Source organism: Onychomys torridus, chromosome 1 (assembly GCF_903995425.1).
Source record: "Onychomys torridus chromosome 1, mOncTor1.1, whole genome shotgun sequence".
Lineage (NCBI taxonomy): Eukaryota > Metazoa > Chordata > Mammalia > Rodentia > Cricetidae > Onychomys > Onychomys torridus.
The window spans coordinates 110,502,290-110,516,065 of NC_050443.1; the positions used below are offsets into that span (position 1 = coordinate 110,502,290).

The 13,776-nt window shown below is 53.6% G+C and overlaps 1 protein-coding gene across 2 annotated transcripts in view; it reads left to right on the plus strand.

Moving 5' to 3' along the window:
* The window catches only part of LOC118585682 (phospholysine phosphohistidine inorganic pyrophosphate phosphatase), a 97,930-nt gene extending 84,360 nt beyond the window's left edge, over nucleotides 1–13,570 (plus strand). Inside the window, exon 7 of one of the 2 annotated variants that reach the window (XM_036190546.1) lies at nucleotides 12,563–13,570. In XM_036190546.1, coding sequence (XP_036046439.1) covers nucleotides 12,563–12,659 — 97 coding nt within the window. In that variant the 3' untranslated portion in view covers nucleotides 12,660–13,570. The remainder of the gene's footprint in view (nucleotides 1–12,562) is intronic. The other variant, XM_036190631.1, reaches the window with a different exon arrangement.
* Nucleotides 13,571–13,776: the final 206 nt, after the last annotated feature.

Genomic DNA, 13,776 nt, shown 5'->3' on the forward strand with positions numbered 1-13,776 from the left:
TGAATTTTTGTCTGCGTCCATGGGGGTTCCACCACCCACCTCTGTTCTTGGGCTAACAGCCCTTCCCAAGAGTCCCTGGAGGCAATTAGACACTAAGGTTTCCCCTCTGAGGAACTAACTTCATTTAGGGACAATTTAAGACAACCCCAGGTGTGTGCTCCCCCCTCCCTCCACCCTACCAGTGAATGCACCCGAGACAAACACATTTATAGAGGAGAATAAGCAAATTAAATGAGTCAGGAAGTCAAGTGGGCAGGGAGCGGAAACAAGCCCTGTGGGATGTTAACCCCACAGCAGAAAGCCTCAGAGGCTAGTGTGCTCAGGACCTGACTGACAGAGAGCAGGCCCAGAGTGGATGAGAGATGGTGTGACCATTCCTCACCTAGGAAGAGCTAGAACGGGAGGTTCACCCCCCCCCCCCCCCCCCCCCCCGCACCTCAGGCCTGCTTCCCAGTGATCGCCCCCAAGTCACTCTAACCAAAGTGTCCCATTCCCCTTGTCACCAGCCCCCACAAGCCCTGCACATCCTCATAGCTCAGCAGAGCTGATTCCTAATACACCAAACTGAAAGCTAATGAGGGGCTTCCAATGGCGGGGAGCCGCAGAGACAGATAAGCAGAAGCTAATCTCTGGGGCCTTCTCCAAACTCAGGAAAAAGCTCAGCCTAGACTCTCCAGCCTGTTGTCACCAAACCTTCGTGCAGTCTACTTCCCCACCCCACCCCACCCCGGTACCCTTCTGAGGGTCACTGAGTCCTGCTGTTGCTGCTGTCCACTCACAGCAAGCAGCGGGTGATGGGAGATCTCAGCCTCCATTGGCCTGGCCTCTGGCTTCCTAGGCACAGTGGGATGGCAGGCAGGCCTTTGAGGGGCAAAGCTACATTGAATAAACGGCTCCTCAGAGCAGCTCAGCCTCCTGGTCAGGGATGAAAACTAGAGAAAACAAGATTCTGTCCAGGAGCCGTCCAGGCAGCCCGCCAGGAGCCCCGGTAGCTTGGACAGGGTCCCCCATGGACACAATTGGCCCAGTGTGGGGCACACCACCTCAGGCAGGCTGGCTTCCCAGCCCAAGCTGAATGGCCCCTCACCCTACAGCTCCGCTGATTTATGAGCTGGCTTTTCTGGCCTGTGATTAAGGAGGTGGTTTAGTTAGCTTTTCGGGGAGCCCGGTACAGGAGGTGTTAAGTAAATATGGGTAGGGTGCTGGCCTCCTCCCTGGTCCCTCTGGGGTGGTTTCAATTTTCTCATCTGTACAGAGGCATGAAGGTAAACTGCACTGCTCTGCCCAGCCTCCCATGTGTACAGGAGAGTAGCTGGGGAAGGGATAGAGGGCACCTTTCCTATTCAGGCACTCACCTAGGGGTGGCAGAGAGGCTCATGTGCCCAAGGGTGGCTGGCTCTGACCTCAGGTACAGTCTTCAACAGTATCTGCCCTCTCTTGGCCTCAGGTTCCTCACTTGGAAGCCAGGGGGCTGCACCATAGAGGCCCTGTCAGGGTTGGGGGCTTGATAGATTTTTCTCCCTCTGGTTATTTCCAGCACCAGGGCTATGCTGAGATCCGTGTCCCCCCATGCTGGCTCTTTGACCCAAAGCCGCTAAAGCTCTAAAGTTCTCAACCTGTGGGTCGCCAACCCCTTTGGTCACAAGTCAGATATTTTTACATTGTGTACTTGATCTATCCCCGGCTCAAGGTTGCCCGGCCCGGCCGAGTCTGCAACAGTTGGATGTGGTCTGCAGAGCACATGGCATCTGTTGTACCCAGGCAAGTCTTTGCCCTCAGGGCCAGCACTAGCCAGTCTTGTTCCTCCCATAGATGTCAAGCCACAGGTTCAGAAGGGACTGCCCTGGTCCTGGTTGAGGCGAAAGAATAAACTTGCTAAGTGTGGTAGCACACACCTTGAAGCCTAGCACCCAGGAGATAGGGGCAGGCAGATCTCTGTGAGTTTGAGGCCAGCCTGGTCTACATAGTAAGCTCTAGGCTAAGGTTACATAGTAAGACCCTGTCTCAAATCATCATCATCATTGTCGCCGTCGTCGTCATCATCCTCACCACCACCTTCTCCATCATCATCATCCTCATCCTCAACCTCATCACTCTGCAGCCTGATCCTGGTTCTGGGGAGAAGTGGCAGTGCAGAACAGAATCACTGTTGTCCTCATCATGTGAGGAGCTTAAGTGTGCCTTCACAATGGCCTCACTGGGACAATTGTTAATTTCCCAATCGTTGTAACTGTGGTCCTATAATATTTAACTCTTGTCTACACATCCTGATTCCTCTTCAGAGTTATGTAGTATCTACCAAGCAGATACACCACACTGGACTTACTTTCCTGCACGGGAGTATTCTCTTTACTGTGGACTGCAGTGCACAGCTGCTCTAAACCTCCTTGCAATTCCTTAGAGCGTTTGTCTTTTAATTCAGCAAGGATTTACCGAGAACTTGCCACAGACCAAACTCCATGTTGCTTTAGAATTAACTCTTAGCAGAAATACCCAGGCCTTCCATGGATCCGAATACTCAGGTCAGTGTCTCTCTCCATCAGAGATGCTGATGCATCTGGAATGAGCAGGGTGAGCCCTCCTGCCCCTGGGTAGGGTAGAGTCACAGGCAGTCTGTCCTGCTATCTAATGCTGTCTCAGCCTATCACTCATAGGCATCCTTAGCTATTCCTGTACTAATGCGCTTCAGAGGGGCAGCTGCTCAGGGTGGGGTTTGGCCTAGGCTTTTGGAGCATGCTATTGCCTATATTGCCTAGTGGCTCCTGTGGCCTGTGTCCTCCTCAGGTACTCTGGGCATCTGGATTCCCTGTTCAATACTTGTCAGTGGAGCAGGGGTGATGGCAGCAGAGACTGCTCCACCAGAAGTCCCTGGAGAGCCATGAGGTCAGGAAGCCAGTTTCTAAGCTCAGGTCACACTTGCATGGAACAGGAACTCCAGGGAGCAGCCTGCTCACCAGCAGCAAACACTCTGAAGGGAGGGGGGGTGCTCACTGGGAGCAGAGAGATTGGGACAGAGGTGCCAAGTGGAAGCACCACCCTGCCACCTGGTACTCTGGGCAAGTTGTTTTCAGGAGTATTAGTCCCCTCTCCCAGGGTGCCAAGCCCCTGGTAGCCTCTCTTTGGCCTGCTAAGAGGATCCCTGGCTCAGTCACTGAGCTCTGCCCGTGGCACTAGGTCCTCAAGTGACAAGATTCAGTGATGCCAGCCAACTGCAAGACCCGCAAGGATGCCCCCTCTCTAAGCCCTTGCTTTCCTGGCACCCCATGAAGACTTGGAGCTTAGGGGCCAGGAAGCCAGCTTGAGAGGGCAGAGTGGCTTTACTGAGAGACCCCGAGTGTGTGGACCCTGGCCCCGGGCCCCCGGTGTTGTGGGTACAGATCTCTCAGGGACTCAGCTGTTGCACGCGGCTAGGGGTGGGGCCAACTTGTTTAACTCCAAACACACATGCCAGGTGCTTACCATGTTTTCATCAAAACATGAACAGCGGTTAGAGGTTCCTCTGTCCCAAGCCAGCTGCCAGCCCCAAACAGGCCTGCCTTTGCCGGCCTTCAAGTGACCGTTGTCCATCACCTGACAGTTCAGCCCTGGATCCCCATGGGATCTAGACCAGGCTACATATGTTTCCAAACCAACCTCAATCTCTCTCTCTCTCTCTCTCTCTCTCTCTCTCTCTCTCTCTCTCTCTCTCTTGTTTTTGTTTGTTTGTTTTGTTTTGTTTTGTTTGAGACAGGGTTTCTCTGTGTAGCTTTGCGCCTGTCCTGGAACTCACTCTGTAGCCCAGGCTGGCCTCGAACTCACAGAGATCCGCCTGCCTCGCTGCCTCCCGAGTGCTGGGATTAAAGGCGTGCGCCGCCACCGCCCGGCCAAACCAACTTCTCAACACCAGCTCTGTGACCCTGGGCAGGCCACTTACCCTTTCTAAACCTTGGTTTGTCAGCTGTACAATGAAGCAGTGGTGCCTCTTCCACTAACTGCTGTGGAGACAGAGGAGCTGTGTGGGGCAAGTCCTCTTACCAGGTCCCTGACGCACAAAGTGGCTGGGATAGACTTTCACAAATGACTTTGTGAACAGCACTTCTCATTGGCTTAGGGATCTAAGAGGTATTAGTTGCTGCCCTTTCTGTCTTAGGGGAAATCCAGAGTCCCTTGTTACCTGTCCCCTGACATAGGCCCCTCTTTGCAGGCCCTGAGTATCTGCTGCCAGGGGCTTACTTAGAAACTGCATCGCACCCTTGCGACCCTTAGCCCCTGATGTAACCAGCTTCATGGTTCCTTGAGAGCCTATTAAGGAAAATGCTTTCCGCTGAAATATGTTGACCTCAAGACCTGGCTACAGTCTGTCCTGCTGGTCCAGTGTGAGTTACCAAAAGGCTTGGAAGCTATTCCTGCCCACTCTGGCTGGAGCCAGCTGAGAGACAACAGGCAGCAGAGGCACATTTGATTAGCCACCCAGTGCAGCAGGCCTTCATCAGTCTTCTATCCGGGATCAAGCTCCTACTTTGGGCCCCACCGTCTATTCTCTCCATCCAGCATATCTACCTAGGTCCAGCACTTGCTGTGGGCACACCCCATCCCATCCATTTCATCTCCTTACTTCCCACTGCAGCCTTGGGAGGAGCTCCTCTCAGCTCACTTTCATAGACCAAATAGAAGGCTCTGAATGTCCATTTGTCCAAGGACTTGTGGGTGTCAAAGCCAGCCTTCTAGGATCACCTGTGTCCCTATGAGAAGGTAGATCACTGATGGCAGGGCAGGACCATGACTGATACCATGCAATTATAGAAGAGTGAAAGGTACTCAGTTTGAGTGCCAGGGACACAGAGTGGGTACCTAAGAAAGGAGGCCAGGACTAGGAAGGCTTCAAGGAAAACTGCCTGCTGGACGTGGCGTGTTCCCCGGGGATTGAGTCTCAGCCAAAGTTTTACATGGGTAGGTTGGAAATGCACTTGAGTGAAGGGTGCCTGGCGTACGAATGAGAATTAGAGACAGGTGGGGGTGGGACAAACAGGAGCCACTTGCCTTGTCTCCTTGTATGGCTGCCCACAGCCTCTGTCCACTCTTGGGTCTACCAAATTGCTCAAGAAGCTGGATTGTAGCGTCTAGTTTTTGTTTTGTTTGTTTTGGGGTTTTGAGACAAGGTCTCATAAAATACAGCCTTGACTGGCCTAGAACTCACTATGTCGACCAAGCTGGCCTCAAACACAAAGAGATCTACCTGCTTCTGTCTCCCACTTCTGTCTCCCAAGTGCTAGGATTAAAGGTGTGTGCTACCATACCTGGCTGGCTTTTAGTTTTGAAGGGCTCTGTGGTTAGCAACCAGAAACTCTAAAGATCTTCAGTAGACACACAGATTGAGGACTTTTTTCATACTCCAGTCATGGCCAGGGACTTCAAGGAGGTCTCCTAGGAGACAACTATCACACCAACAGCTGGTTCCTGCTCTGCCCACACTCACCATATGCTGCCATCTGTGGGGATTCAGGAACCTTCCTGGAAGCTGTCCACTGTGTGGAGTAGGTTCAGGTGGCTCCATGGGCTGGGTCCTGGTTGAGACGTGTCATCAGTTGAACTAAGTTATGACTAGGCCAGGCTACAGGGTGATCCTGGGCAGTAGGTAACTGTGTCCTTTGCAAAATCCCTGCCCGGTTTCTGCTGCCAGCTGCCTGCTCTATCCAGTGCATCAGGTCTGACATTGCTTAGACCTGGTTTCTAGTCCTGTTGACTCTTAAGTTGCTCTCAGTGGCCCTTCCTAGAGGCTTCCAGACCTCCATCTTGTCAGCTTTTGTGAGCTATGGGCTCTCTTCACCTCATGGTCAAAGCTGCAAACACTTTTCAGCTGAGATTTGGTCTGAAGGTAGAAGAGGGGGAGAGGTCCCCCTGCCCCAGACATTGGGGGCTAGCCAGAGGTCACCAAGCTCAGTACCAACTCCCAGAGGGGCCATCCAGAGGAGCCTTGATCTAGATTAGGTTGAAATGTTGCCAACCCAAAGCTGTTACGGCGGGGGCTCTGGGCCTTCCCCACTCCTGAGCTCTTCTTGTTTCTTGTCTCTGAAGACACTGGCCACAGTTGCATGGAGTGCTAGGCAGAGCTCACAGGGATGTTCTGCAAGGACTGCACCCACAGGTGGAGGACCCGATGACCTAGAGTGCAGCTTACATGGTGACTGACAAGTCATCTCCCCACAACCCAGGGCTCTGAGTGTCACAGGGTCAGAGGTAATGAAGCCAAGGGTACCTCAGGATCTGAGTTAAGAGGAATCTAAGACACCAGCAGCCTTGGCTCCCACAAAAGCCAGAAGAATGGGGCTGGGAGACCTGCCTTCTCTGACTATAAATCCAAGTTGCTCTGAAGGCCATAAAGGTCACCCCTCCACTAGACACAACAGGGTTTCCTGCTGTCTACCTGTCGGCTCAGAAATCACAAGATCCCTAGGGCCCAGTGGAGCAGGCAAGAGGCCAGGATGTCACATACCCCGATCAGCAGCCAGCACCCTTGCCTGAGTCTTTGGCTCTTGAAAATGTGTGAGACCTCTGGTAACACCTTTCCCTGCCTCAGTTTACCCATCAGAGCTCAGTGCCCTTGTAACTGGGCTGACAAGCACCATCTCCTGCTAGGAGAGACCTCTGATCTCTCCTAGTTGGAGGACTGATCATCTTGGAATGGGCTCTGGGTCCCTGAGGCTCTGTCTGTCTCAGGGGACTTTAGTTAGATCATCCCTGCCCCACCATTGGTCTTCAGCTATCGATGGGGCTGAGACCACCAGGGACCCCAGGAAGCCATGGGGCTAGAACAGACAACATGCTCCCCCTCCTGCCTCTGGGCTGCACGCCCAGCCCCCAACAGATGCTGCCCACATGCAGGAAGGGTGTGTCTCAGTTGGGGGCGCAGGTCCCCACCCCACCCCAGCTCTGCTGACATGCTGACTGATGGGTTTTTGCCCTGGTGGAGGTGGAGTGAGAACAGCTGGAGCCCTGGGAGGGGGGTGGGAACTGGAGCTCATCTGGACAGTGTTGGGAGACAGGGCTCCTCAGCACTGCACGAAGGGCTGGCTGGGAGCCCCGCCCCCCCTCCTCAGCCCCACCTCTTCCGTGGAGAAGCACAGGTGTTGGGGGTTGGGCTGGTTGGCATTTCCACTTGCACTGCGCTTCTGCTGGGGTTATCCGCGGAAGGGATGATCCCACTTCAGAGCCAAATAGGCAGAGCACCGGGCAGCACACTGGACCAGATCCTGGCCACATTTTTGCTCTGTTGGGCTGCCAAGAGATGGCACATTTTGGTCACCTGTGTTGACTAGGACTCTGACTGCAAGGGAGGTACCAGCCATAGACGATGTCTCTACCCCCTTTAGTGGCCAGGGAGCCACAGCCCTAATGTAGTGATCTGAATGAAAATGGCCCTCACAGGCTCATATTTGAACATTTGGCTTCCAGTTGATGGACTCTTTAGGAAGGATTAGGAGGTGTGGCCTTTTTGTTGGAGGAGGTACGTCACTGGGGATGGGGTTTGAGGTTTCCAAAGCCCATGCCAGGCCAGTCTCTGTTTGTTCCTCCATCTTGCTGATAAGATAGATGTAGGTTGGGTTGGGGATTTAGCTCAGTGGTAGAGCGCTTGCCTAGCAAGCCCAAGGCCCTGGGTTCGGTCTTCAGCTCAAAAAAAAAAAAAAATATAGATGTAGGCTTCCAGCTACCATTTCCACACCATGTCCGCACGCCTGCCGCCATACTTCCCACCATGATGATCTGTTGTATACCAGGTGTGGGTGTAGCTTCACTCGGGGCCCCTGGACTCAAGAGACAGAGGCACCTCCAGCCTTTTTCAGCTGCACGAATGTTCGTCTCTAAGACCAGTCCGCTGTAGCTCCGCAAAGACCCCTTTTACTCTTCTCCAGTTTACACCCTTCAACAAGTTCATCTTCACATCCCAACACCTCTCATCTAAGCTTCCCAAAGGGACAGTGCCAAGTGCAAAGTAACAGCTGAAGAAACCCTGCATTGTCCCGGGCTCTTCCACCAAACTTGCATAGGCTTTGCACCTTCAGCCAAACTCTCAGAGGAGATTCACACGGAGGGTAACAAGAGAAACGCAAGGTAGATTAAGGCTGGGTGCTAACACTCTGGAACCAGACCAGGTAGAGCTCTGTAGGAATTCTCCCACAATGATCATGGACTAACCTTCTGAAACTATAAGAAAGCCCCCAGTTAAATGCTTTCTTTAAAAAAAAATTATGCCCCTTGGTATAATTATTATCTCCATGGGTGTTGGGTCCCCTGGAACTAGAATTACAGACAGCTGTGAGCTGTCATGTGGGTGCTGGGAATTGAACTCAGGACCTCTGGAAGAGTAGTCAGTGCTCTTAACCACTGAGCCATCTCTCCAGCCTCAAAATGCTTTCTTTTATGTGCTGCTTGGCCATGGTGTCTCTACAGCTATAGAGCAATGACTAAGATACCTCAGTAGAGGCCTCAGGAAGACTCTTCCAGGCCTGCCATTGGCCAGCCTCTCTTGTTGGAGCTTAGAGCTGGGTGATGGCCTTCATCCTTGATGTGTGGCCAACCTTCAGATTGCTCCAGGCCAATGCAGAATCCTGATGGAGCCTTGTCCATGGTGGCTTTAGCAGGTGTCAGGTAGGGACAGTGCTGGAGATACAGGCTTTGGGCAAGGGTACAAGAGCAAGCGCTGGTGCCCAAGGTTGAAGGTACCGTGAACTCAGGTACAGGCAGGCCCAGCCCTCCAAGGGCTGTGACAGGAATAAATCCCTTTTATGTCTCTCAGACACCAGGCCTTAAGTGCAGTGGACACCAGGGAGGCCTCAGCTGAATGAGGACATGAGCTCCATGGGAAGGATGTCCACATAAGTATGTTCATAATCAGTCTGACCCAGTGTTTTCCCAAGGGACAGGGCAGGAACACTCAACTCTGGGCACACTTTCCCCACCCACCTCCAGAACCTAGGACTATATAACAGAAAACAAGAGGAAGAGGAACATTTGCCTGAGAATTATGTCCAATGCAAACCACCCAGCTACACTCCTGGGAGATCACTGACCCTCAGGTACCAGCCAGCAGCCCAGCACAGGCCAGGGGTTGGCTACTGGTGGGTTTAAGATGACCTGGCCTCTTGCCTGCTCCTCTGGAGCCCAGGGAACTTGACCGTGTGTGTTCTGAGCCAGCAGGTAGACAGCAGGAAGCCTTTGAATACATGCCCAGTAGAGAGGTGTCCCCTATTGGCTTCCAGAACAGCTTGGATTTATAGACCAGAGGAGGTAGGTCTCTCAGCCCCATCCTCCTGGCCTTTGTGGGAGCCAGTCTCTGGTTTCCAGGCTCCCGGGTAGTTCAGATTCCTTCCCCACCCACATTCAGATGTAAAAATGCCCTTTGCATCTGGCCCCATGAGGCGATACCCTCTGTCCTCCAGCTGCATCACAGTGGCCTAAAGTTGGCATCGCTATCCCATGCCAGTTCCCAGGTCACTGAATGCTCTGTCCCTGGGCAGCCCCAGGACCTAGCCTCAGCCAGGGGCAGCCAGCCCAACTGGTCCAAAGCAGTGGATGCCTCCCTGTAGTCGTGAGAGCCCTGCCCTGCCTCTTGGGGAGCAGGCAATAACTGGAAGAAAGCAAGAGCGAATCCCCTGGCAGTGCTGACCCTGAGGAGGCCTTCGACAGGCTCCTGCCCTCTGTGTGCCCTGGAGGTGGAGGTAGCGGGAGGCTGTCCTTGCTGGAGTTCTTTGCTTGGGTCCCTGTGCCATTTTCCTTCACTGGGTACAAAGCCTATCGCTGTGAAGCTGGCCCGTGGGCTGCATGCACAGAACCGCCTTGTTTCTGTCCTTTCTCAGCCCTTCCCTGCACTCAGCTCCTGGGGCGTGTGGGGGAGGAATAGCTAATGACAGGCAGCACCCTGCCTCCCAAGCCCTTTGTTCATTCACTGGGTGGTAGCTACTTCCTGGGTGATGCTGAGGGCCAACCCTGCACGGGGGACAAGAGGGTGAGCAACTCCACCCCTCCTCTAGGAAGCATACCCAGCACAGGTGGAGAAGCAGGGTGTTGTCCAGTCATAGTGGGACAGGGGACAAGCTCTGTATGCTCAGAGAGTACCACACTCTGTAGACAGTGAGAGTCAGAAGTAGGGACTCCAGTGAGTGGAGTCTTGAAGGGTATGTAGGAGTTCCCATAGAGCAAATTTCAAGAGCATTCTAGGCCAGGTGGTGTGGTGTACGCCTTTCAGGAAAAGGCAGGCGGATCTCTGAGTTTGAGGTCAGGCTGGTCTACAGGGTGAGTTCCAGTACAGCCAGGGCTACACAGAGAAACCCTGTCTGGGGGTGGAGGAGGTTGAGCATTCTAAAGAAAGGCAGTGGTTAACAGTTGATGCAGGAGGATTGCTGTAAGTTTGAAGGCAACCTGGGCTACCAAGTGAGACCATCTCAAGAAGGAAGGGAGGAAGGGTGGATTGAAGAATTCTAAAACTTAGCATGGACAATGGCCTCTAAGTGTGGGGAATGTCTGAGGCTGGTGACTGTCATGTGGAGGGGTCGGGGCGGGATGGAACTCTGCTGAGGGTCTGTGCTGCGGGCATTTAAGACACTCGGCAGTTTATACAAGGGAGAGGCCAGAGCAGGTGAGCATCCTGGAACATCCCTGGCTGCAGGAGAGAGGGAAGGAGGCCAGACTGAAGGGAATTCCAGTGGATCCAGTGCAGGGGCAGGGGCAAGCTGGAAGGAACCATCATGGCCTGGCCAGAAACTACCCCCTCTCCCTTGTGAGGAATCCACCAGAGGGTAGGATGGCAGCCATGACGGTGGAGGCTGACCTGATCATGCAGCTTCTGTGAGACCTACCACAGGCTGCTGTGCGGGGAGAGAAGAGGGCCTCTCCCAGGTAAGCCCTTAAGCCCCAGATTCCAGACAGTACCCAGGTGACGGCTGGCAAAGCTGCTTCTGCCCCACTTCTAGACAGGATCCGAGGGCTGGGGCGAGCTGCTGCAGACAGATATCCTGCATCATCCCCAGCACAATGAAAAGCTGAACTCAGGCCTTGGACCCTTTCACAAACTCCCTGACCTTCTGGCTACCCATCATACCCTCAAATCCTGGCTGTTTCCTTTCCTTCTCTGCACAGACCCTCCTCCTGTGAACGTGGAGCCAGGCTATTCTTCTCAACCCTCCCTGTGGAGAGAGGCTCCTCTGGTTCCTTCTAGTTCAGGGCCTTGGCAGCTACAGGAAAACCCCTTCCAACCAGGATGTGACCTCCAAGCTAGTATTCTAGAATTGTCAGAATCTACTATCTGAAAAGGACAACATGGGTTTTAGCTATTCTCAGACAACTGAACCACTTCCTTCAGGCTGGGTGGAGGCTTGAGGGTCTACTGCCGGTTGACACAGTTCCAAGGATGTGTAAGTCAGGCCTAGGGTAATCCCAGCAACATGTCCCTTAGCAGTGGGAGGTTTGCAGAGGCTAGCCCTCCTCCTGCCACACCCCACTTGACTGCTTAGCAGCGTGAAGCCATGGAGCCTGGGGACAGCGGGAAGGAAGGGGCTTTCTGGTGGCCAAGACGAGACTCTGACTCACTTCCCTGGCAAGACTGCCCATGGTCCCTGGGATGAGGCCCACACATCTTCAGAGGACTGTGAAGATGAGCCCACCCTGCCCCTCCCCAGTCTTGCTGTCTGCTCAAGAGTCCATTCTGAATTCAAGATTCAACCTCATTGAGTGTCCAGGCTTCTGCACCAGCTCAGGGTCCAGCCAGACTGCAAGTGTGGACAGATAATGGGTAAAGGCTTAGGCGAGGTCCTAGTCCTCAGCATCCCAGTCAGAGAATAGCTTTGCCAGGAAGAGCCCCTGGCATCCCTGTGAGGCAGCAGTGGCCTCCAAGAACTGGGCAGCACATGGCACTCCAGAGCATCAGGGAAGGGAAGAGTTCTGATTGTCAGTACTCTAACCACAGACAGTGGAGTGGTGGACAGGAGTGTGTGTGTGTGCCCTAGTGAGATTGCAGAGGAGGGCACAGTGGGAGCCACAGCCCTGGCTGCCTGGCAAAGCAGACAGCACAGAGGTTTCTTCAGGGTAAAGCCAGGCCCATGCTACATGCTGGGAGGAAGGTTCACTGTGGCCAGCAGGCAGTGGCTTCAGGAGGCCATTGTAGGGTCTCTGGCTGCAAAGGTTTGAGTGTGGTTTGTTCCCCCAAGGGCTTGTGTGATGGAGATTTGGTACCCAGTGATCATGTGGGACATGGTGGGACCTTGAACGACTTAGGGTCTGGGAGAAGGTCACTGAGTTACTGTTTTCAGGAGGAGTAGGGGTGGTTCTTGTAGGCACTGAGAGGAAGCACCTGCTTAGTAGCGAGTTTTTAGCCTGACTCCTGAACACTCTCTTGTACCACGCTCCCTCCATGACATTGTCCTTCTGTTCTCCACGAGGCCTAAGTGAGGGACTCATGTGGGATTTTCAGTCTCTAAAATATGGAACTACACAAATATCTTTTCTTTATAATGTTACCTGGGCTCTAGTGTACAGTAATAACAAAAATGGATCATATGCTACTACACTAATCTACAGTCCTGTCTTCCAGGCCTAGCGATGAGCATCATCCGGAAGTGAAGGCTGACGGGTACGTGGACAACCTTGCGGAGGCTGTGGACCTGCTGCTGCAGCACATGGACAAGTGACAGGCCTTCAGGGACAGTGGACAAGTGCACCACCCTGTGCCCACACTTCTTTCCACCACTGTGCTCCCCTCCCCCACGCTTCGAGGCCCCAGGCTACCCAAAGCTCTGCTGGCCCTGCCCTCTGCCCTCTGCCCACTGCTGGCATAGGCAGGTGCAGGCATTTCTGGGATGCTTGTCCCTTGGCCAGAGCCAGCCCTCCCCTTCCTCAGCATCCCTCTACTAGTTCCCTGTCAGCCTTCCTCCCTCCCCAGCCTCTGGGTGGAGGTTTGTTCCCTACCTATATCGCCTGCTCCCCTCCCTGGCCCATGTCATATTTCCATTAGTGACCTCCAGGAAGGTACAAGAGACCTGTCAGGCTTCCAGAAAATGAAACCCTCAGACATGGGCTGGAAGGTCCCCCTGAGTCCCTGAATTCCTTCAGTCACCATTGGTAGGTGGGCCTTTAATTGGTACCATCCAATTGGATGAGGCATGTTGACTCCTCTTTGAACTCTCTGATGTGAGTGAGGAGCCTGCAGAAAACTCAGGGGCCTGCCCTGCACAATGCGGGAAGCCCAGAGCTGAGCCAGCCTGCCCACCACTCACAGCCCTCCCTGGCCCCAGTCAGAGTGACTGATGAGCAGTCTGCCCCCTCCCGCTTCCCTCAGGAAACAATGCCAGCCCACTGTTCTTCCTGTCCCCATGAGTTACCCAGACATGGGCTGGGGAGCTCTCAGGAAACTGAAGATACCCTCCCACAGAGCAGAAATGTCCACCTCTACAGTCTAGGCTGCGGCATAGAGAGTACCTTGGAGTTAGGATGGACAGACAGACTTGAATGTGCTGGAGTTAGGATGGACAGACAGACTTGAATGTGCTGTGCCCAGTGCACAGCACAAACTAATGGTTCAATAAACGTGGCCTCAACAGTCCGCCTTTGACTCAGCTTTTGTTGGTAAGGGATCCAAAGTGGGTAGAAAGAGGAGGTCCCAAACAGGTTCTTAGGTTCAAACCCTGACCCTGCCACTTGCTAGAGCCACTGAGGGGCAAGGCTACAGAACTTCTTACCTGCTCTGACCCCTTTAAGAAATTAAGACATGGGGACCAATAGATGTCAAGGAGAGTTTCTTCTTCTCCA